The sequence below is a fragment of the Lissotriton helveticus genome, chromosome 6, assembly GCF_964261635.1.
Source record: "Lissotriton helveticus chromosome 6, aLisHel1.1, whole genome shotgun sequence".
Classification (NCBI taxonomy): domain Eukaryota; kingdom Metazoa; phylum Chordata; class Amphibia; order Caudata; family Salamandridae; genus Lissotriton; species Lissotriton helveticus.
The window spans coordinates 1,747,718,809-1,747,742,176 of NC_136067.1; the positions used below are offsets into that span (position 1 = coordinate 1,747,718,809).

The 23,368-nt window shown below is 45.2% G+C and overlaps 1 protein-coding gene across 2 annotated transcripts in view; it reads left to right on the forward strand.

Annotated features, from left to right (window-relative positions):
* Positions 1-23,368, forward strand: part of FSHR (follicle stimulating hormone receptor) — a 1,957,424-nt gene that overhangs the window by 1,839,572 nt on the left and 94,484 nt on the right. For both annotated transcript variants that reach the window (XM_078649629.1, XM_078649630.1), the window contains exon 9: positions 9,932-10,117. In XM_078649629.1, coding sequence (XP_078505755.1) covers positions 9,932-10,117 — 186 coding nt within the window. The remainder of the gene's footprint in view (positions 1-9,931; positions 10,118-23,368) is intronic.

The window sequence follows — 23,368 nt, forward strand, 5'->3', positions numbered from 1 at the left end:
CCCATTATCATTGCAGCTGTTTAGACTTCCTCCTTTCTTTTTGTCTCAAACTATCAATGGTGAGTTCATTGTTTGACTCCAATAAACGTTACTGAGGGCCTGATTATGACTTTGGCGGTCTTGGAGCAGACCATCACCCCAGCGCCCCACTCTAAGAACCCCAACCCTATAGTCTGGCCTCCCACCGTATTCCAACTGGACTACTGTTAAATCCATGCCCTGCATGAAATGGCGGTGCATGCATACAGGGGGGCACAATACATGCATCGACTGAGGCAACAGGAGGCTCTGTAGTGCTCCCTTTGTTTCCTCACCACCACACTTTTCATGGCGGGCTCACCGCCATGAAAACGGTTGCTGTGAGGAAACTCGTAATATGCTTGGCAGTGCAGCTGTGGCACCGGCAGCATATTGCAGGCCTCAGACTGCTGCAATACCACCAATGATCATGGATCCCTGGCAGTAGCAGTATCTGACTACCCAGCTCCGAATATGGCGGTGGGACCGCTGGTGCATCAGTAGGCGCACCACCATCGCCGGTTTGGCGGTCCATCGGACTGCCAAATCCATAATCAGCCTCTGAGTAAGTGTTCAAGAGAAATTTATTTTCATTTAAATTTTCTCCTAATGTCTAGTGCATGAACAAGCCTTTAAAGAACTGTTAATTTAGTCGTTCCTTTCTTGTTCATCCCTACCACCATCCATTACAGTTCATATCTGTAAGAAATTGGGTTATTAGTTTGAAGAATGTGAGGCCTGTGCAAGTAATAGGACCACAATTTCCCTTTACTGGGACCCAAGCACCCCATTGTACCACTTCAGTCAGGAGTGCGAAGCACAGTGGTCTAAGGACTACTCAGGGAAGGTGGAATGGGCTAGTAATCCCCATTCGCTCGTACACAAAATAATCCTAAATAAATGATTATCCAGTCAGTGCTTTCTCTTTTGAAAAAGGAAAAGTAAATTTATCAAACATACAACACTAAATACTATACATTTATTTACAAATATATATACATCAATCAGATGAAAATACCTTTGGTGAGATTCTGAAATCACGTTTGACCCCTAGTGGGTTATGTCCCCCTAAAATCACAATACCCCCACCCATACCATATGGAACATCACAACATAATGGGGTGTCATGTAAAAATAAAACAGTCCTATCAGCTTTGTTAAGGGTCATCACAACAATAGCAGAGTGCAAAATCACTGATGATGTTTAAATGCAGTCATTAATGTCAATGAAGCATTGCAATGTTGGTCAAAACCACTATTAGCAGTTTACTATCTAAAAAACATTAAAAATGAACATAACGTGTCTGATTCTTCCTTATACACTTTTAGGCCACATAAACAGGCTGTAGAACACAAATTCCATCTTTAGGAATGCTTGCAAATAGTGAAAACGTCTCTCTAAATCATGCATCCTTTGAACTGGGAGTAGGGTTAATTTTTAAATGACTCTTAGGGAGACTCCCTACAAGGAGCGGTGAATATTATGGTAGCAGCACTCCCGCTGCTCTGGAAATCCCCATTTATTCCTTTTCTCTTTTTTGCCCCTGGTTTTTTTAAACTTCAAATCCTTTTTCCCTGTGCCCATTGTAAATGCAGGTGCAAGCGGCTGTGGGAGCAGCTTAAGGAGCCCACTCCCGGCTGTCCTGGCCAGCTCCACGCCCGGCCAGCACTTGCTGGTCACAATCTTTAATGATGAATATCTCCTGCCCCATTGGGATGATTTCAATGATCCAGGACTCATTGTTCTCCATGTGGTGAGCTCTAGCCGCCTGGGGAAGTTTAAGCAGGCATCCTGGTCCCAAAAAGGATGCTCTTTGTGGGGAGCTGGTTTGACTGGCTCCCTGTGCCACCTTCCTCCTTCGCCTGGCTACTGGTGCTCCCTGGGTTCGACTTTGGACTGACTAAGGAAACAAAAGACTGGTGCCAGGTCTATTTGTGTTTTCTAGGGAAGGCCCCTTTGAAGTGTAAACAGGGCAGGGCCCAGCTCCTCCCCTCCTGTTCTGTCAGGAAGACACACTTCTCTCTACACCCAGGCTGTTTTGTGCACTTTCTGGCTCCAATATGCATTACTCAGTGGGAGACCCATCACCAACCCAGGAAGCTCGAAACTACCTGAAACTTTGGGCAGAGAAATGCCTACTTTCTAAAAGTATTAAATATAATGGGGTTGCCCAGTGACCCTCAGAATCTGGGTATACAACTTTAAAGACCACAAAGGCAAGGTATAATGTCCTGTGTCACTTATCCTAAAATAGATAACGAGGATAATCATATATTCTGAACTTTTCAATCGGACATTTGATATATTATGTTTTCATTGCTTCATGTATTTTGTATATAAACACTGGGATGTGTATATTCGCACCATGTAAATTTATATTTTTGATATTAAAAAGCAAATAAGTAAAGGAAATTGCTTGATTGAAAGTAATGTTGGTTGATTGACAATGAATATACCACACTAGAAATTGCCTCTTGTGTTTTGTGGTAGTCATTTAATTTTGCTGATTACTGATTTTTGCAAAATAATTCAGCATTTTAGTGGCTACATTCAGTGCCAGGTGATGTTAATTGCTAGTCTTAATTATTAAGACATTCCCTACTCTTAAAAAGGAATCATTTAGTGAGCCTTTGATAAAGATGTTGATTGTTCAACATCAGCTCACAATTCTTGGTTAAGTATTGTGGGACTTGGCAGAACCCTTTGTAGTCTTTAAAACTTTTTTAAAGTGGCATTTATAAATTCAAAATTAAAAATCCAACTCCACAGTTAAAGAGGACTTTAAATTACAATTCAAAAGCATATAAGAAGTATGTTTCTAGCTGCAACCAATCAGCATTTAGCACACCAGCCAGCCTTGATAATGTAAATATCATTTCGGGGGATATTTACATGTAAGGACATCAATTTCTACATGTCCTACATTTATATATCTGCCATTATGCGCAACATGGCCTTCATAGGGATGAAAATATTGTTAAAAGGTAGGTTTAGGCCTATTATTAGGGGTATTGTGGCAGATCAAATGTGCAGTTTAAAACTGCCATAGGCAGGTTGCTTGTTTACAGCTACCAGGCTGCGTATGACTGTAGTCTGTCCTGTGCAGATGTCGCTTGTGCGCACATGCCTGTGCACAGGTGTTCACATGTAATCAGCCCAGTTCCCCTTACTCTAGTTGCATCACTGTGGCATTATCTTAAAAGGTAGACATTGGCGGTAAACACTTGCAGTCCAATTTAACATGTAATTACTGAGAGTGAGTCTCACGTAGGGAGACTCACCCAAAATAAAGGTCCAAAGCCGGGTGAAAAAGTCTGGGCCTGCTAAATGACCTGAACCGATTTACAACATGAAAGAAATTGGGTTACTGGTTTAAGGGATAAAACCCAAATCAAACAGCAGCCACAATCCTTGGGGGAAGCCACACACAAACCCCAAATTAACCTGTGCTCACCCCTATGGTAGCTCAGCACAAAACAGTCAGGTTTAACTTAGAGGCAATGTGTAAAGTATGTATGCAGCACTTCAGGCAAAAATAAAGTGAAAACACAACACAAGAAAAATCCCACACCAATTTAGAAAAATAGAGCAACATTTTTAAATGATTTGAGACCAAAATGTAATCAGTAGAAAAGGAATTATGCTATTTTAAAAATTCAAGTGAAAAATAGTGTGTTTAAAAGATCAACGTACCAACTGCAGTTATCTAATTGTGCCACACCAGGACAAAGTCACAAGTTCAGGCTGACCATGCTGAAGCGTGGGCCATATACAGGAAACAATGTAGGCCCACTGAACAAATACCTTAAATCCTGGTTGCAGAGAGTTGTGAGATCCCACGTTGAGGGTACGCCACGCAGTGGTGGATGTGAGTAGCGGCGAGGCTGCAATGTGGGTTCCTGCATCAATATTGCAAAGTGGAATAGCAGCTCATAGCGGCTGTGGGGCTGCGATGCGAAGTCTTGCACATCCTATGTGTTGTGCAGGGCAGTTCAAAAGAACTGTGACGTCCTGCATCAGGGATATGTCGCACGGCAGTGGTTCTGATGCAAGACAAGATGTTGCTCGGCAACGGTTCTGCTTGGACCACAGCTGGGCTGGCAGGGTATCTTCAGGCCCAGTTCCAAGGGTCCAGGACTGGAGTGGCACCACTTGAGAGGGCAAGACTCACACCAGACAGGATCCTGGTGCTGGGTTCAAGATGGTTGGAGCCTTTTCTGTCCCTAAAACTCTGACCCGGAGGCCAGCCAACTAGCCCTTGGAGTTACTCTGCTGGTGCTGTGTTCCAGATGCAGGTCCAGTCTTTTTCACTCAGAGAGCAGGGGAACAATGTAGCAAGACAGCAGAGTAGCAGTCCTTCTTGCAGCAGAGCAGTATAGCAGTCCTTCTGAGTCTTCCACAGGTCTGGAGGTGTACTGAAGAGCTGGGTCTGAGGGTCCTCTATATATGCTAGGGGCCAGCTTTGAAGAAGGAGAAGTTTCTAAAGGATTCCACTCCCAGAGGTTCCACAAGTTCTCTTCTCTCTGCTCTAGACCCAGCTGAGCTGATGGACTAGTGTCAAACACTTTGTGAGTGTACACAGGCAGAGTCTTTGCAATTTGCAAGTTTGATAGGTGACAGATCTGCCCGTCAAGTCAGAGATGGCCCATCCTGCCGACACCTATCTCCCCTTTGTCTCACTGTCTAGGAGCATTACACAAAGACCAACTGCTAGCTTCACCTAGTCATGCGACCCAGGATACAACCTTCAGGCACTAAATGGTTAGGACAAGAAAATGCCAACTTTCAAAAAGTTTAATAAAAAAGAGGGTAGACCCTGAGACAGTAGCCAGGTAGGGCCTGTTTAACAATATATCAATGAGAGATTACCTGGCTGCTACTTTGTGCATCTGTAATTTTATTTACACAGGTGCAAAAAACAAAATCCAGCACTTTATTTTGCTCGGATTTAGCTGTTTATTTAACTTCTTTTTCTTTCACTGAATGTTTTAACCTTGTCTAAATCCTTTCTAAAAGTGGCATTGTCAGAATGGTGACTTAAAATCCAACTTTATCATTAAAGGGGGTTTTAAATTACTATTCTTAAGACACCAAACTCAATTTTCCTACCTGCTACCAATCGAAAGTTACTACTTATTAAATGTCATAAGGTAAACCAAAGTCATCCAATGGAGAGTTAGACATTGCAGTAGTAAAAAATGAATTTAAGAGTTTTTCACTACCAGCACATGTAAAAGTAAATTTCCAACTTTTTGAATGTACTTCACCCTGCCCTACGAGCTGTTTAGGGCCTCTCCTAGGGTGACTTGTAGGTATAAGAAAGGAAGATTCATGCCTGGAAAAAGGAGTATTTTGACAGTCTGAAATGGCGCACACACAGGCTGCAATGGCAGGCCTGAGACATGGTTTAAAAGGCTTCTTAAGGTGGTTGCATAATAGGTGCTATATGCCCACTACTGCTATTCAATTTACAGGCCTTGGGCACATTTGAGCGGTTAAAAGGGGTAATATGTCCTGGGAGTGGTCTATCCTAGTTCAATGAGTAATATGAGATTAGATCCAGATGTCTAAAAATGGGAAATCCCTAACCCATTGAGACAAGGTACATGAATTGGGTGAAGGAGAGAGCTGGATAGCTAAGTCAATTTGTTTGGATATATTTCCAAAATGGATAAATAAGTCCAAAGTAACCAGCGTCTTTTTATTTTTATCATTTTTCTGATAGCCCAGAGCAATTCTTCCAGAGCAAAGCAAGAAATATAACCATTGTTAGACCTGGCACCATTGGTGTGGGTCTCCCTTCCATTTTTGCTGTTGCCTCGTGTGTTTTAGCTGGTGTTAGATGCTTTGGGCACTGTGCCACTGCTATCCAGTGCCACAGTGCAAGTGCTCCCTATTGTAAATTGATGTATGGATCAGTGGTTCCATGTTTGGCTATTTAGTTTACTTGTCAGACCCTAGTACAGTGCACTGAGTGTGCCCAGGCCGTGTTATCCAAATGCTGCTGGTGGGCCTGCTGGTTGTGCCACCCACAGAAGCAGCCTTGTAAAATGTGTTTAAGGTCTGCCATTGCAGAGCCTTCGTGCAGTCTGGTACTGTCCTGCTGACTGGGCAAGTGCACGTCCCAGTCCCTAAACCTTCCCTTTTCTTCATTTCAGTCATCCCTATGGTAGGCCCAAGGGCAGGGTGGATTGTAAGTATAAGGTAGGACAAGCCCTGATGTGTGTGGCATGTCCTAATAGTGAATTACAGCCATTTTCGTTTTTCACTATTGCAAGGCTACCTGTTCTCCATAGGCCCGAATGGACTTTTAGAGTTATTACATTTTATAATCCTAAGTGTCTCAGAGAACATGGTAGAAATTCGAGTTTAGTGTGATGAGCTCAGAATAATAAAATACATCTTTTAGTAAAGTTTGTTTTAATATTCTGTGTTTGCAAATACCACTTTTAGAAAGAAGGTATTTGCATGTCTAACCATTCAAACCTGCCTCTGCTAGGTTGTGTATTCCTATGTCTAGTTTTGTGAATGACAGGGCTGGGGAATGCCAGGATACAGGCTGAGTCACCCAGTGGTGAATAGAGAGATCTGCATCTAGGTGGGAGGGAGGAGTTGCACCTGAACCTTGAATAGGGCTGTGCTTGCCTTCCACAATGCTGGCTCCGTCCCCTGGCTGATGTCTCTGCCCTGCACACTGAAAGGAGAGAAGGAGTCCTGTAAACGAAGTGCTCCAGGACGGTGCTTGACTTCCACAATGCTGGCTCCACCTCCTGTGGGGCGTCTGAAGTGCCTGCCCTGCACGGTGAAAGGAAAGGAGAAGTATGGTAAACAGAGTGCTTCAGAACTGGTTTGGACTGGGGAAAGCCCCCTCTCCCCTCAGAGAACAAAGGATTTTGGGGTATAAATATTGGGACCCTGATCCCATGAAATTAGATCACTTTTGGACTACAAGAAGAAATCCTTTACTGAGGAGAGGAACCTGAAGAAACTAAGGAGAGACTATTCCCAAGCTGAAGTGCTGCTTGGGGGATTGGCCTGCAGTGGTTGCCTTACTGCCAAAGGAAGGAGAAAGGAACTTTGTGTACTTTGCGTTCAACTTGTCAAGGATCTCCAAGGGCTTGGAAAAGAGCTTGCCTCCTGCTGAAGTCTCAGGGACAACAGACTTCACCCCCCCAGCTCTCCAGATTTATTTTGGAAGTGCCCGCTGCTGTTTTGGGCCTTCTGAGGAACTGCGTGTCGCAAAGAGCTGGCAGCGCGACTCAATGAGAAGAAGCGTGTCGCTGTTCCTGCCGTCGCAACTCCGAATGAGGGTGTCGCCGCTGGAACTGTCGCACAGCACTGTATCAGAGAGAAGCGTGCCACAATGAAGAGGAAGCATGTCGCCGTCGCTGCTGCTGCCGTCGCAACTCCGAAGGAGGGTGTCGCCGTGGTAGTTGTCGCACTGCACCGCATCATGATGAGAATCTCGACACAAGGTCAGAGTGTGTCGCTGTCGCTGTGCCTGCCGTGGCAACTCCTAAGGAGGGTGTCGCCGCTGGAACCGTCGCACTGCACCGCATTGACCAAGAGCACCTCGCATCCCTGAGAAGCGCACCGCCGTTGGAGCTGCTGCAGTCGCATCTTGGATGTCGCCGCTGTGGTTGTCGCATCGAGCAGAAGCTTCACGCATCGTGGGAGAAGAGCGTCGCCACTGGAGCTGTTGCCGTCGCATCGTAAGGGTGTCGCCGCTGCAGTCCACGCATCGACATTTCTTGTCATGGAGGTGCAATGCAACCTAAGGTACATTGACGCAAAGTGTCGCATCTAAGAACTGAACTGAATTTAGCTTAAATCTACCATCTTAAAGAAATCATAGTGTGTATTTTTGCCGTTTATGGTCTTGTGGTAACTCTATATAAAGTCTACTTATTTTTTATATAAAACCTGTGTGATGTCCATTTGTAGTGTTGTCACTGGGTTACTGTATGTGGTCACAACTGCTTAACTTACAACGCCTCTGAAATGAGCCTTGACTGCTACCACCACGATACCTAGAGGGTGAGCAGGGGTTATTTTAGGAGTGTAATCCCCTTATCCTGACTAGAGAAGAGGGTCCCTATTTGTCACAAGTACCTACCTGTGCCAACTAGAGACCCCCAAATCTAACAACCATACCATATGATTTAGTTATCCAGCTCTGTCATTTACACAATTCAGGCCCCAGGTGCATGTAGTACCATTTAACTAAGAACATAGAAGTACATTAAATAAAATATGCTAATTGGGTGGAAGTCAATCTTACTATGTTTTAGGGAGAGAGCATAAGCTGGTCAGCAGTTAAACACATTATTAAACTACCTTTCAAGGTAGATGACCTTGAGTCAATTTTAAATCACTTACACCTTTTCACCTCACTTAAAAAAAGCAGCGCCACTGTAATCAGGCGTTGAAGGACGCCTTGGAGGTACTCAGCTTCCAGGGAGAGAACCCAGTGATAAAGCATGTCAACAACTACGTTAGTGAGTGAAGGTTTTTTAAAGAAACCCATATGGTTCCCCCATTTTGCTGAGAAGCAGAGAATCTTTAGGAACTCTTGATCGGTAAATAGGGTACTCGCTCTTGTTGTTTGGTGTATATAGTCAAAGGAAGATGGCAATTTTTCATTCTCGCTCTCTCTTTTTCTTGTTTGTCATATTGAGAAGCACAATATTCTGGATGTCAGTGAAATGGAAAGTCACATCTGTTGACCATGTTCCAGCTCCCTTCCTGCCTCCTCTCCACTCATAATTACACGTAGGCTCACACACAAACACTGTTCCTGTTTAGTCCATGCATTCTATTAATTATCAGCAGTGATAAAACCCACCCTGTGGCAGTTACCAATTCTATCCTGCAGTGCCTTTCATTTCAGTAATTGATAGTGCATGCTCGTGTAAAGTTACATGGCTGCAGGAAGTGTCCCGTTTGTAACAACCTTTAGACTTGTATGGGTGCAAAAGGAGATGGTACTGTATTACAGGTTATTAGAATGGCAATGGTGTCTATTTGCAGACCTGGCTATCTGCTAGCACCAGGTCCTCCTTTTTAGCTACATCCTTAGTTACAGTGACATACCCACAAACACCACTTACACACACTCCTTCCAGCCCACTGCATCAACCTCCAAGCTCAGCTCCTCCTGAGTTCTACCCGATGCCCCGCCAATTTCTCTTTGTTACCCCTTGCACTGGGGGTCCACATTACCTTGGGTTTCCTGACCTCGGCATTGGGGCTACCTGCTCTGCACTGTAAGCTTGCCAGGCTTGAAACTCAATAGAAGCTCAACCCACCTTAAAAGAGCCCAAATCAAGTGCAAGTCCTGCCCAAAGTGCTCAAAACAACCCAAACCTACCTAATCACAAGAACTGTTTAAAATAAGTGACAAATGTTAGAGCAGGATGTTGTGGGGGCCCATGAACTCTGCTGTGCGGCAGTTAGCTGAGTTTTTGCCGATCTCTATGCTCGAAGTGGAGCACAGAGTGGCAAAACTCCACAAACTCTAGCGGCGGAGTGAAGTTTACTGCCCACCGTTAACTCGAATGCCATTTGTTGCCGCAAATTCACTTGCACCTTATAAGTGTGTTTGTATTAAAAGGCTACCGATATCCATGTTTCTCTGCATAAAAGAAATTATTTTTCCCCTCTTCAACATTCAATTTATTAAATTAACCCTGCACTATGAATGTGTTAAGTAATACTTAGGATCTAAGACCAAAAGTGGTAACACAGTGTAGAATCAATTGAATTCTTTAGAAACTATATTTCTAACAGTGCATTTATGCTGTTAAAGTATGTTTTTTCTTGGATCTGCATTTTGAATTGTGCACAGGATTATTAAAATGTTTTTATGAACTCTATAAATATTATATAAGGATGTTTTTCTTCTTTCCAAAGGGACATTTCAAGAACAAGGATTCATTTTCTGCCTAACAATGGATTAGAAAACCTCAAGAAATTCAGAGCCAAGTTCAACTACTACTTAAAAAAACTGCCGCCTTTGGAAAAGTTTGCTGAGTTGATTGAGGCAAATCTTACTTATCCAAGCCATTGCTGTGCATTTGCAAACCGAAAAAGAATGAAGTAAGTATAGACAGTTAGTTTCAATCTTCATTTAAATTTAGTGCTTTTCTTTGCATCACACATTTAAAACAAATTCAAACAAGTAATGACAGACAATTTACATTTCAATAGACATAGACGCAGTCTAATTATGTATATATTTAAGCATATGGTATTTCTGTGGAGCGAACCTACCCAAAAGGTAGCAGTGCACGTTTCATCATCAAAGACAAGCCAAAAGTCATTAAGTAATATGGGAGGAAGCTGGGTAGTCGATGATTAATGCATTGTGATGTAAGAGTCGAGTATTCAACTATTTCCTAAATTAGAGCAGCGATGAGGCAGTCCTTATGGCTATGGGCATGTTATCCTGGATGCACAAACAGGAAATGCCTGCTATTTCTGTTTTTCATTTTTTTAGTGTTTCTGTTTAGGATTTTGTATGAATTGTATGTGCAAATATATATGATTGTTTTTGATTGAAAACGGCACCGATTTTAAAATGTGCATAGTGTTTAGTGAAGTAGCATATGCAATGTACGGTAAAGTTGACAATTTAGTCCAGTTAATGATGGACGATTAGATGCTTGAGGCCACTCAAGGCCTTGAAAGGATCACTTCTTCTTGACCTTGACCAGTGCCTTTACAGTAATTTTACGGCCCTGTCACTTTTAACCTCATTCAGACTCTTGTTCATAGAACTCCTGCATTATTTATCCTTCTGAATGTCAGTCCAATGTTTAACAACTTGTTGAGAGTCCTGAGTGTTACCATTTAAACCCCTGCACTGACCCTTGTTCATAGAACCCTACGTTAGATATGTCAGGCCGAAGTCGTGATTTGACAGGTCAGTTTCCTCTCCTTTAGCGAAAAGTCTCTACATGCGCTTTCGATTGGGCACCTTGCCTCTGAGGGCCTTAGCTTCTACTATTTGCCCGGCATGTGGCTTGGAAAACAAAGATACATATACTATTCTTTTCTCCTGGCTATCTAGGCCCACACCGGAAATGGATCACCCCTCTATGTCGTGATCTGGAGGTGATCAGATATTTGGTGGCATATAGAATTTCAAAGAGTGATACTATTCCTGTCATTTTTATTGCTATTAGCACATTTTTACAGGCGGTCTGGTTTAAACGTGGTAGATTACAGACTGAGATTGCCAGGGATTAAGACATCTTTTAATTATCACCTAATTCTAACTATATATTTAATAAAAATGGAAACACTCCCTGGACCTCCCATGCTGCTTGTTGCTTGCTTGCACATAGCCCTTGTCGACTTTTGTATACAGCAATGATTGCAGGAATTAAATCTTAGTAGCACCTGCTATTTGCCACAAGTCTGAGCTATGTGATGTTTCAAGATTTATTTTAATGTTATTGTATTATTCTGTGTATGTACACTTTGATGGATCTTGGATACCGAATAAGGTATTTTACTCCTGCAACTATTAAGATATGTAATATGTACACTTGTTTTCTACATAGGACAGGTAGACCTGCTTTAGTGAAAACAAGTGTTTAGCTGCCTGTCACTGGATATGTTAACATTAAATTGCTACATATCTTACTTTAAATACCGTCACCCTCTCTCGTAGGGAGACACGTCCTGCATAAAAGTGACTTATTTATATTTAAAATGGCGTTGTTGATCTGTCAAAAGGGTTTATTTTGACAGGTTGAATAGCAGTTTTTACAGTGATACAATCAGGCTATACTGGTACGCCTGAAACCATGTTTGCACTGCCACTGTAGTGGATGGCATAATAGGTTCTGCAGTCAACTAGTGGCACTTAACTTCCAGGCCCTGGATGCAACTGGTGCCATATACTATTGTCATATAGGTATGTTAAATATACAGATCTGGAGTGTGCCAATTCGACCATTTATAAAGGGGGAGCACGGGCACTGTACTACTAGTTAGCAGGAATAAAGTGCTCAACGTTTTGACACCAGCAAAAATATAGAGTCCCTCAAAAGCTCAAATGGCGAAAAATATGGGGTGACATTGCAGAAAACGTGGGTTTCCTATAAAGACCATCCCCAGCAAAGAGCTAGGGTAGACTAATCAATCCCTTGATTGGCTTCCATAATTAGGTGAGAGAACATCGACAATGTGCTATCATACATGTCTGTTCTATTCCACTCTGAACCTACCAGTACCCCTCTGTCAACACGTGTCTGAACTACTAACGTTGTCCATGGGGACTCCTTCTCCTCACTTGCAAACCCCATATGTGAGGCAACAAAACCTAGCTTGCTCACAGATGTATCCCAGTTGGCAGACAGTACCAAAATGATCAACAAGGTTATATGCCCTTTCTAAACCCTTAGTTCTGCCTAAAGGCAAACAAACCAACAGAGGCCACTGTCAGCTGTCTGGAACCAAGACCCTGACCATCTACTGATAGGTGGATCTCCAATCTGGGGCCTTGGGTAAGCCTCACTTCCAACCATGGGCTGGCAAGGAGTCCTCTACTTGCTCCTGAGGTCTCTGAGGTTTCTCGTAGTGCTGAGCTGCCCCCTCAGGTGCAAGACACTCTCCTTCCACTTTTGAATCCACCTTCCCAGGGATGGTAAGCTGTAGATGAGATTTCAGTTCAGTGCCAGTACTATGAGACTGAACCGGTGTCTGGCAGTCCAGGCCTTCAAGTGGCTGGCAGGATACACAGTCCCTCTTGAGGATGACACACTCTGTCTGTGTCATCTAGGGTCTGTCTGGTACAGGTCTCCTGTCCTCTGTCTCTGTGATGGTGCAGGTAGAACCACTAGGTCAGAAGTTGCCTCACCAGAGTCATTTGTGGGGTGCTCAGTATCTCAGAACAAGTAACCAAAGGGAGTTCAGGGAGGCACGGATGCAGTCAATCTGCATCTGGTGATTGACGGAGACCTTACTTTGGGCAAATACCCACTCCTATTTTAGGACTATCATGCCAATAGATTGGAATACAGCCTTCCCCAGGGCCTGTGCTACCTGTCCTGGGTGGTACGTCACTGGGGAAACCAGCCTTGATACCAGGGGCGTAGCTAGAGCTTGTGGAGCCCGGGGCTACCCCTCAGATTGCCGCCCCCTTGGTGGGGGGGGGGAAAGGACGGTGAGCACTTGAAAGATGTCCGAGTCCCCGAGGAGAGACAAGTAGTATTGCTGCTAACAGTTACCTCGATCATGAAAGTTACATTTAGTTATTTATAAAGTTTTATATAGCGCAAACCTGAACCCGAAGGATATCAGAGCGCTTTACAATTTGAGGCAAAGGTAACAAATCAGAACATTAGTCTAACATGGGGAATCTAATGGGCATTGAGATGTTTACTCCTCTTAAAATCGGAATGGTTGTTTGTTAGAAATGGGGGTCTCTAGTTGGCAATGGCTGGCCACTGTCCAAGTGGGGACCCTTCTTCCTAAGTCAGAGTAAGGGGGTTACACCCTTTGATAACCCCTGCTCAACCCTGTCAACCCTGTGGTAACGTGGCACGAGCAGCAAGGCTTATCTCAGAGGCAGTGTGTAAAGCATTTATGATGATACACAGTAACACAGTGAAGAACACTACAAAGGGACACCACACAAGTAGTTATAAAAAATACGTATCTTTATGCATAGACTTAACACAAGACCAATAACGATAAAAAGCCACAATACTGTAAACTAGGGATACTCTTGAGATGATGGAAAAATAGTTCAAAGTGTGCAAAAATGCACATACACGACACGGTCAAAGGCTAGACAGTTGAATACACCGGTGACTGGCAGTACAAAAGAGAACACACAGACTGCATGATCTATCTGGGGGTTGTATGTCTAAACAACTACTGCCTAAACCACGACTGCCTTAACCACGAAAGCCTAACCACGATCTATTTTTAACCACTACCTTTTTAAGCACGACTTCCTAAACCACGAAATTAAACATCTCGTGTTTGGCCATTAGATACTATTGTACTTGCAATACTTCTTGCGTCAACCAATTTTTAAAAAAAACTCTTCTAAATGTTCTTTCTTATTATGATTTGACAACGCATACCAATATTTATTTATTTTTAATTTATTATTTTTTGGGGGGGAGACCCCCCACCCACCCTAATCTTCCCTTAATTATGAGGAGTGACGTTATTCAGGACATGTTATTCTTCGTTGTTCAGCCTTTCGTTGTTCCGGCCAACGTTGTTCATCAGTCTTCGTTATTCTCTCCTCGTTGTTCAGGTGAGTCGTGGTTCAATCATCGTGGTTTAGGATGTTTCCCCTATCTGGGGACTCATAAAAACCACATGTGACATCCATCAGAGAGCTGTGTGAACAATTACCCCTCAGCACAAAGCAAACATGCACATACATAACACTGTTCAGGGATCCATCACCAACAGCTGACCATTAAATGACCATACATCATAGTCCCCCCATTAAAGCAGTGGGGACCTGCACAAACGTGATGTGCTCTGGGGACCCAAAACCAACTTAACAGTGTCGAAGCCTGTGTTTCTTTACCTTTCAAAAACAGCAAATTAATTATTATCACAGGGACTGACTCACTGTGTGCGCCCTTAGAACTAAACACAGCACAACGGGGTCAGTCAGCTCCACCTTGCCAACACAGACTGGATACACAGCCCACTCTTTGTTTATCTTTGCTGTGCCTGCCACTGACAGAGCAGACAAGGGTCACCAATCTCGTCCATGCCAGATCCCTCAGTGCTGCTTGACCTTGTCTAACATCTGTGAAGCCACGTGCCTGATGCGGTGGGGGGAGGGGGTGTCCCACAGTCCTGCTCGACCGAGCGCACCTTAGTACAATAAAGTCAATATGAGAGCGTGGGGGAGATGGGGAGGGTTGAGGAAAGACATGTCTGAAAAAGTTGCTCTTTCACATTCAGCTAACTGCATGTTAACTAACGCCGCTTGCATATTATAATGAAAGATAAATGCAAGTATAGTAATCAATTGGAAATGCGCTATAACATTATGAAGCCTCATAGGTTAATGATATCACTGCAGATGTCCGAGTGTGTGTCACAAAGAGAAACAGGGTAATACTGACTTGTGTATTTGTATTGCCTTCAAAGACTTATTGTTTAATATCATGGGGCCCCAATTGTTTCACAGGTCTGTCATTCTTGAAAGGGGCAGTACGTTAGTGACTTTACATTTCTGCATTTTTGCAGCGGTTTCAAAATGTTTTTAGAGCTTCTCATTGCTCAACGAGATATAATTTCTGTTATTTATCTAACTTATCATTGCTTGGGTTTACATGAGAAAAGGTGCTACTCTAAGTGTCACCACATACTTGGTTGTTTAATGTCACTCACAAGTCCACTGAAACACATATGCAGTCTGAAAACTTGGCAGCACTGTGAGTCGGCTATCATGACTAAGTAACTATCATAATTTATTAGCATGCAGCTGAGATTATCCGCACTGGGGCTCTCACATCCCATTTGGTACAGTCGGGTCCTACTGCACCATTCCATTTCTGGTGCTCTGCAGCAGTTTTAAGATCTTCTTAGAGATTCTCGTTGCTCAAATGGATGTAATTGATATTTATATGTTTCCCTCGTCATCATTGCTAGATTTTACTTGGGAAAAAGTGTCACTCATAGTCGTTGAATGTCACTCATAATTACACTGAAATTATAATAATGTCACACATAAGCAATCTGGAACCTTGGCAGCTATGCATACTTCCTATCGACACTTATGAAATATGTAAGTATGAGCATGGTCTTCAAAGCTTTGTCATGTGAAGTGATGCCCACCCTCTTTCATAGCTGCCAAGGTTTCAGATTGCTAGGTGTTACATGATTTTGATAATTTAGTTCATAATTGTGAGTCAGCCATCTCGGGCATTTGCAGCAGTTTTAAGATCTTGTCAGAGTTTCTCTATCAAGTGAGTCTAATTTCAAATATTTATAAGTTTCCCTCGTCTTCATGTATGATATTCTGCTTGCAAGACACTGTCACTCATAGTAGTTGAAATGTCACTCATCAATTACACTGAAATTATGAAGATGTTGTCACACATAGCGATTTGAAACCTTGGCAGCTATGCATCATAGCCCCACTACCCTGGTATGTCTGCCCCGGGCCCCCATCTGACTGGACTCGACGACTCCGACCCGACTCTCTCTCACCTCAATCAATTATTTTATATGTCTGTCGTCGCGCAGAGTGCCGGCCGCCCGCAGCCACAGCCCACAGAGAGACAGTACTGAGTACTGTAAAGCTGAGCAACAGGGCAGCTGCAGCAGGGCCTGGGCCAGGCAAAAAGAATGGTGGTGGTCTGTGGTCTCCACACTCCTCGACACGACGGGAGGGGCCGCAGGCGGTGAGTTGAGCGCGGCGCGCAGCGCGTAACGCTTCACACTGGCTGGCTGGCTTACACGGTGGCGAGAGGGCTGGCCCAAAATGTTACAAGGCCGTCATTGGTTGCGGCTCTGCGCACCACGCATGCTACCGCTGTTGACGGCCCTGTGAGCGAGGCTTGGAGGTGGGGGGCCCCCAACAGAGCTATGACGTGATCGTGATCCGACATGATTTATTCAATTGTGCTGGCCGCTGCTATTTACTTCAGATACATCAGGGAGCTGGATGGCTGTCACGGAGTGTAACCGATGGCAGGGTGTCACGGTCACGCCGGGTCAAACTCAAAGTGTCACCAGTGAGTCCTACAGTCACAGGCCTCCGCGGCCGAAACGGGCCTCGGCCAGGCCTCCTCAGTCAGTCTGTGAGTGCCGGCCCGCCCGCGCAGCCGCGGTGCCTCAGCCGCCTCAAAAAAGGTGCCGCCTGGGGCGGATCTCCCCCCCCCCACACCCCCCTAGCTACGTGGCTGCTTGATACCACTATGGTCTTATCCCTAAGAGCAGTGTCAGGAATTCCATTATCTGTGAGCTCCTGGACATGTTGTCTAGTACCATCAGATCACCAACTTATCAAAAGACAATAGTAGTGGAACTTTACCACTAGGTTGTACCACTTTTTCAATCCAGAATACCTTGCTATGATATCCACTTGCAGTACACTATGTGAACAATTGGACTGTTTGCAATCAAAGAAGGACTTTGAAGACCTTGCTTTCTTTTGCACCTAGAAGCATGAGAGGAGATGTTTTGATATTTTAGTTTGATTTTCTAAACAAAAATGCAACCCTACTCATAAGGAACCAGGGCTTTAAATAATTTTTTACGTAACACACCATTCCTTTTGGGAAATTACTCATATATTTAAATAAACAAACAAACAACCATATGAATAAAAATATATATAAATGTTAATATTTATAAATACGATGTTGATGTCCTACATGATATATATACATATATATATATATATATATATATATATATATATATATATATATATATATATATATATATATATATTAACTACTGGCGGTCGCCAATAGGTATATATAGTTAGGATTTTTTCTCTATGGGATTTTTGAAAATTCTATGTCTAATAACTTTGGCGTTTGTGGACGGAATTGGCTGAAATTTTCAGGAAAATGGAACATTTTGTTTCTGAGTAGCCCCTAAAAATTTGGGGGGGTTTCGTCAAGGGGGGGCCGAGAAAAAAGGGGGGTCCCAAAACGTGTTTTTAACATTGAGTTTTCCATAGGGCGGTTGGCCTCACTTTTAGCCCGAACGGCTGAATGGATTTGCACGAAACTTGGCAAAATTGTAGGGACTGGTAGCCCGATGTGCCTTTGCTAGGTCTCAATATATGTGCTCCAGTGGATTTTGAGAAATTACCGTTCAAAAAAAGATATATATCTGTAACAGCGGACCGGGCAGCGCTCCAGTTCGCGTACTTTTCGCGTTATGGAGCTTTGTGAAGCGAAGCTGATTGGTTCTCCGGCGTCTGTAAACATTCCAAACAGTCCGTAGCGGCCGCCATCTTGTCTCTCGGTAGGATCGAGAGACAAGAGGAGGCCAAAGCGAAGGGGCAAATGACCATAAGGGGGCATAGTAGATCCTCCCTGACCCCCTAGGTTTGATGTGGAGGTTTTAAAAGGGCCCCGCGGGGCAAAAAAAAATAATAATAATAATAATCGAACGGCTACGGTAGAGTGTCGGCTCCCTTCTCCTTGGGCAGGGGTACCCGTCAGGGTTGCCCCTTGTCCCCTCTGTTGTTTGGGCTCGCTCTTGAACCGTTGGCGGCCTGGCTCCGTTGGGAACCATCCCTTAAAGGGATTCGTTGGGCCCCGGACTTCGAAGACCGCGTCTCGCTTTATGCGGACGACATCCTCTTGTATCTTACTTCCCCTTGCAAGTCTTTATCTGTTTTATTTGACGTTCTTGCGTCCTTTGGCACTAACTCAGGCCTCGTCATCAACTGGTCCAAGTCGTGTGTGTACGTTCTATCTGGTGTCTTGCCTTCGTTGCCGAGTAGACTTCCTCTTCAGGTGGTCCGGGATGGCTTCAAATACTTGGGGGTTTTTGTTACCTTGGACCCGTCCCTTCGTTATGATCGTAATCTCCTTCCCCCGTTGCTTAGGCTCCGTTTGGACGTGGCCCGTTGGCGCAAACTTCCCTTATCTCCCCTGGGTCGGGCGGCCCTGTTTAAGATGATGTCATTACCGCGGTTTCTCTACGCTCTCCAGAATTATTACGATCCTATCCCTAAGGCCTATTTTCGGGAGATTGAGAGCCTTCAGAGGCAACTTATTTGGGATGGGCGACCGCGCATTGCTCTCGCGAAACTTTCCATCCCGTGGTATGATGGGGGCATGGCGCTCCCTGATGTTAAGAGATACTACTGGGCTTCCCATCTGTCCGCTATCAATCACGCCATGTTCTCGCCAGGTCGTAATCCGGCGTTCGAGATGGATAAACTTCAGCTTCCGGGAGGTGACTTTAACAGAGTGCTCTATTCTCGCTCCGCTGGGCGCCATCTTGTGGGACCTACTTTGATTGCTTTGTCGGTATGGTGTGCCGCGAATGTGAGCCTGGGCTGGGAGGATCGCTTGACGTTGGCGACGCCGCTTTATGCTTCAGAACGTCTGGGCGGTCTTTGGTCTTCCAAGGGTTTTGACCGTTGGGAATTGATTGGGATCTCTAAGGTGGGGGATGTGTACTCTAAAGGTTCTGTGCGCCCGTTTCAGGCCCTTCAGGCTGACTACGGCCTGAGTAGTCGGGAATTCTTTCGATATTTACAGGTCAGGCACGCTTTGGTTTCGGTATTTGCTCCTGGTGAGATTCCGCCTGACTCTTCCCCCCTTGAGGACCGTATCCTTGACGAACATCTTCCTGATAGCACTATCTCCCTGATCTATAAAAAGTTGATTAACAATCGGACTGACTTACTGGCCCGACTTCGGGAACAGTGGGTGGGAGATGGGTTGGAACTTGATGATGAGGATTGGCAGTCGGCCCTCTCCTCCCCGAAGGAGGTGGCTATCCCGGCTCGACTCCGTCTGGTCCAATTGAAGATCCTTCATCGGGTGTACGTGACGGGGCCGCGACTGATGGTGATGGGCTTTTCCTCCGATGGATTGTGTAAGCGTGGATGTGGTTTGCGTGCTACTTTCCTGCATATTCTTTGGGAGTGCCCGATGGTGGCTGCTTATTGGGCAGCTGTGCTTGATCTGATGACTGTGGTGACAGGGATGTCCTTGCGTCCAGAACCTCGTCGCTGTCTTTTGAATGTTTGGGAGCCCACTGACTATTCGGTGGCACAGACTAGATGGGCCACCCTGGGCTATATGATTGCGAAGCGAGATATTGCGCAACTCTGGGGGGCCTCCAGGCCCCCTGCCCTCTCGCAATGGGAGGATAACATGGATTGGTCCATGTTCCGTGAGAAAACTGTCTATGTGGCATGGGGCAGACCCAGGGCATGGGTGAAGGTGTGGGGTCAATGGAATGAATACCGTGGCGACATTTGTACTCCTCCCCTTGTGGACACTATCGAGATTACCCTATCTCCTTAGGCTAGCGTTCTCGGAATCTTCGTATAGGGACTGAGCTGGTGTTTCCGGCTCTCCCCCCCTTCTTCCTGATCTCTGCACCCCTCCCCCCCCCCCCTCCGAACTCCTTAGTGCTTAGAATTTTGCTACTGCACTTCCGTTGCTGTCCCCCCCTTGCGTCCCTTGGGCTGACCTTCAGTGATGCACTCTCGCCTTTTTGTATGTTTGTTTCTTTTATAAACATAAAACCTGTTTTTTGCTCTGTATATAATGTGGAGTATTGCATTGTTGGTTGACTGTCACCTCTGCGGGCATATCTGATATGTGTCTACTCCCTTTTTAGCGGCTGGCCCGTGTGGTTGTAGGCCCATCCTTGTAACTTCTTGCTTGCTCAAATAAAGGTTTTTAAAAAAAAAAAAAAAAAAAAAAATAATCGAACGGCTGAATGGATTTGCACGAAACTTGGCAAAATTGTAGGGACTGGTAGCCCGATGTGCCTTTGCTAGGTCTCAATATATGTGCTACAGTGGATTTTGAGAAATTAACGTTCAAAAAAAGATATATATCTGTAACAGCGGAACGGGCAGCGCTCCAGTTCGCGTACTTTTCGCGTTACGGAGCTTTGTGAAGCGAAGCTGATTGGTTCTCCGGCGTCTGTAAACATTCCAAACAGTCCGTAGCGGCCGCCATCTTGTCTCTCGGTAGGATCGAGAGACAAGAGGAGGCCAAAGCGAAGGGGCAAATGACCATAAGGGGGCATAGTAGATCCTCCCTGACCCCATAGGTTTGATGTGGAGGCTTTTTTTGGTGGGGTTCGCCCGGTTAGCGTAACGGGAAGCGGACTGGGGAGCGTACTACAAGGAATGAAGAATGATTGACTTTTAACTTATTGTATGTTTATAGACTTTTTTTAAACTTTTTTTTCTGCTGAGTGACGTCTCGGCCTATCTTCACGGGATGCAGTCCCTACCATCTCGGCGTTTAAGCCCAGGGGGACCGGTAGTGTGGGAGAGATAACGGGGCATATTATCAAGGGGGTTTATCTCCGCTTTTTTGGCTTTAAAAGCCAAGAAAGCGGAGATAAAATTATCTCCGTATTACCTAGCTGTCGCTAACACCAGTTAGCGACCGCTAGTAGGAGATAGCGACCATCTTGGGCCCCACTTTGCATGTCAGTGATATTTATCACTAATGACATGCAAAGTGGGCATGCCAAGATGTTAGCGACTGGAAACAGTCGCTAACATCGCTATTTCCTATTACCAACTTTTGGAGATATTCGCGCTAAGCGCGAATATCTCCAAAAAGTAACACCTGCCCTGAGCAGTTCTTAGCCATGTTATCCAATGGGAGGTGGATAACATGGCTAAGAGCATTAGCTCGGTAATGCATGAATATCGCTGACTTTTCAGCGATATTAATGCATTGCGGCCGTTTTTTATCGCATTTGCGATAAACCTTGATAATAGCAAGGTTTATCTGCGATAATTTCTGACGATGCTTAGCGGTAAAAAATTAGTTGCTAAGCATCGTTAGGGTAAATATCGCTTAACTTTGGTAATATGCCCCAACGTCTGTTAACGTTCGATTCGAAGGAAATCAGGAAGTGTTGAAAAACATTGTCTGCGCCATCTTGCCTTTTTTCAAATGCCACACTTTTGTCGTGCACGGCAGCCATTTTAGATGACTTGACCAGACCCACTCTCTGCACGCTGTCGATCCTTAGCATGGCTCCCCACCCTCGCAAGCATCTCCCCCAGGCACTGGTCACCCCCGCTCTCTGTCTTATGCATGGGCAATAAACCTCCCCCCATCTGCGCTGCTCTTCCCTGAGAATCACACCCTGTGCCCGCCCGACACCTCCCTTTCGCCCTATTCACTACCGCACCCTCTGACACTCCTCTTCCTCTGTGTCCGATTGTCCAGGCCGGTCCCAGGCTATCAGCTAGCCCTGCAGATGTAGTTTATGGCCCCAGCTGTAAAGAATTACCCCTCTTCAAAGGAGTTATAGTAGATCAAGGCCCACACCCGATGAGATCCGTCACACCACACGCGTTCCTACTATCTGAAAACCATCCTGTATTGTGATTGGGGAGGGGACCGAGCCTGAAGCGGAAGATTCCAGGGATGACTCTTTGTACATCAAAGTTTTTACAATTATGTGTCACATTAAAAATATATAGCACTCCAACAAAGTAGTAGGATTATAAAACTTTAATAACTTATAAATATATACAACAAAACAAAAACAGTAAAAACATTTAAACATTTTTAGGGAAAAAGAAGGAAGTAGCGGTCGGTTGTGCGAATAGTCCCAAGGCAGCACAACGTCCAGATTTCTGGACGGCACCCAGGTGATGTTGCCTGGGTGCCGCACTGATTTCGGTATCCGGCGTGGGGCATCGCGGGGGGTGGGTCATCAGTAGCGGTCTGTTGTGCGAATAGTTCCAAGGCAGCAGAACGATGGCACCAAGGTGATGTCCAGTAAGTTGCCGCCCTCCGAATAACGGCGTGGGGCGCCCCGGGGGGGGGGGAGGCGGCGTGAACGGGCCTCCCCAGGTGGAGCCTCGTCTGCTGTAGTGGGGCGCCCCTTTACCGTTTCAGTTGCCATTCCGTCTGCTTTTGGTCCACTGTGTCAAAATCCGCAATTCAGCTGAGTTGCCGCCCTCCGAATAACGGCGTGGGGCGCCCCGGGGGGGGGGGAGGCGGCGTGAACGGGCCTCCCCAGGTGGAGCCTCGTCTGCTGTAGTGGGGCGCCCCTTTACCGTTTCAGTTGCCATCCGTCCGCTTTTGGTCCACTGTATCAAAATCCGCAATTCAGCTGAGTTGTGCCCACTCTTGCGGTGCAGCGATAGGCGGCTGTCACAGGACTCTCAAAATGGCGGCAGGCTCTTTCCTTTTTGGGCCTGGTCCACTGAAATGGCCCTGGGACACCTTGGAAATCGGACGCTTGTCTGCTAGGTCTTGGACCCCATTCTCGAAAGCGTCCCCTCCGCCTTGAGGATTCTACAAAAGTCTTGGGGGCCCCCGACTCCTGTAGGCTTCCGGTGGGGAGCGGCTGCCATGATTGCTCGCGGAATGACCACGACGGAGCCACGAGATGGTGGTGCTTTCATGCTGACGCCAGCTTCAGTCTGAAACATCCATAAACAAGGTGGGGCTTTCATCGTTTGGGAAAAAAAAATAGTTTTCATCCAATGAAAAGTGTTATTTTTAGGTCATATGATCAAGCCTTCCATCATTAGGAAACCAAAAGTAAAATGAACCAATGAAAAGTTTTATAAACAAGTCACATGACCTGTTATGCGGCATAGGGTATAAAAAGCGTAGAAAATCCGTTGGCACGTGTGGCGGCGTCAGTAGCGGACCGATG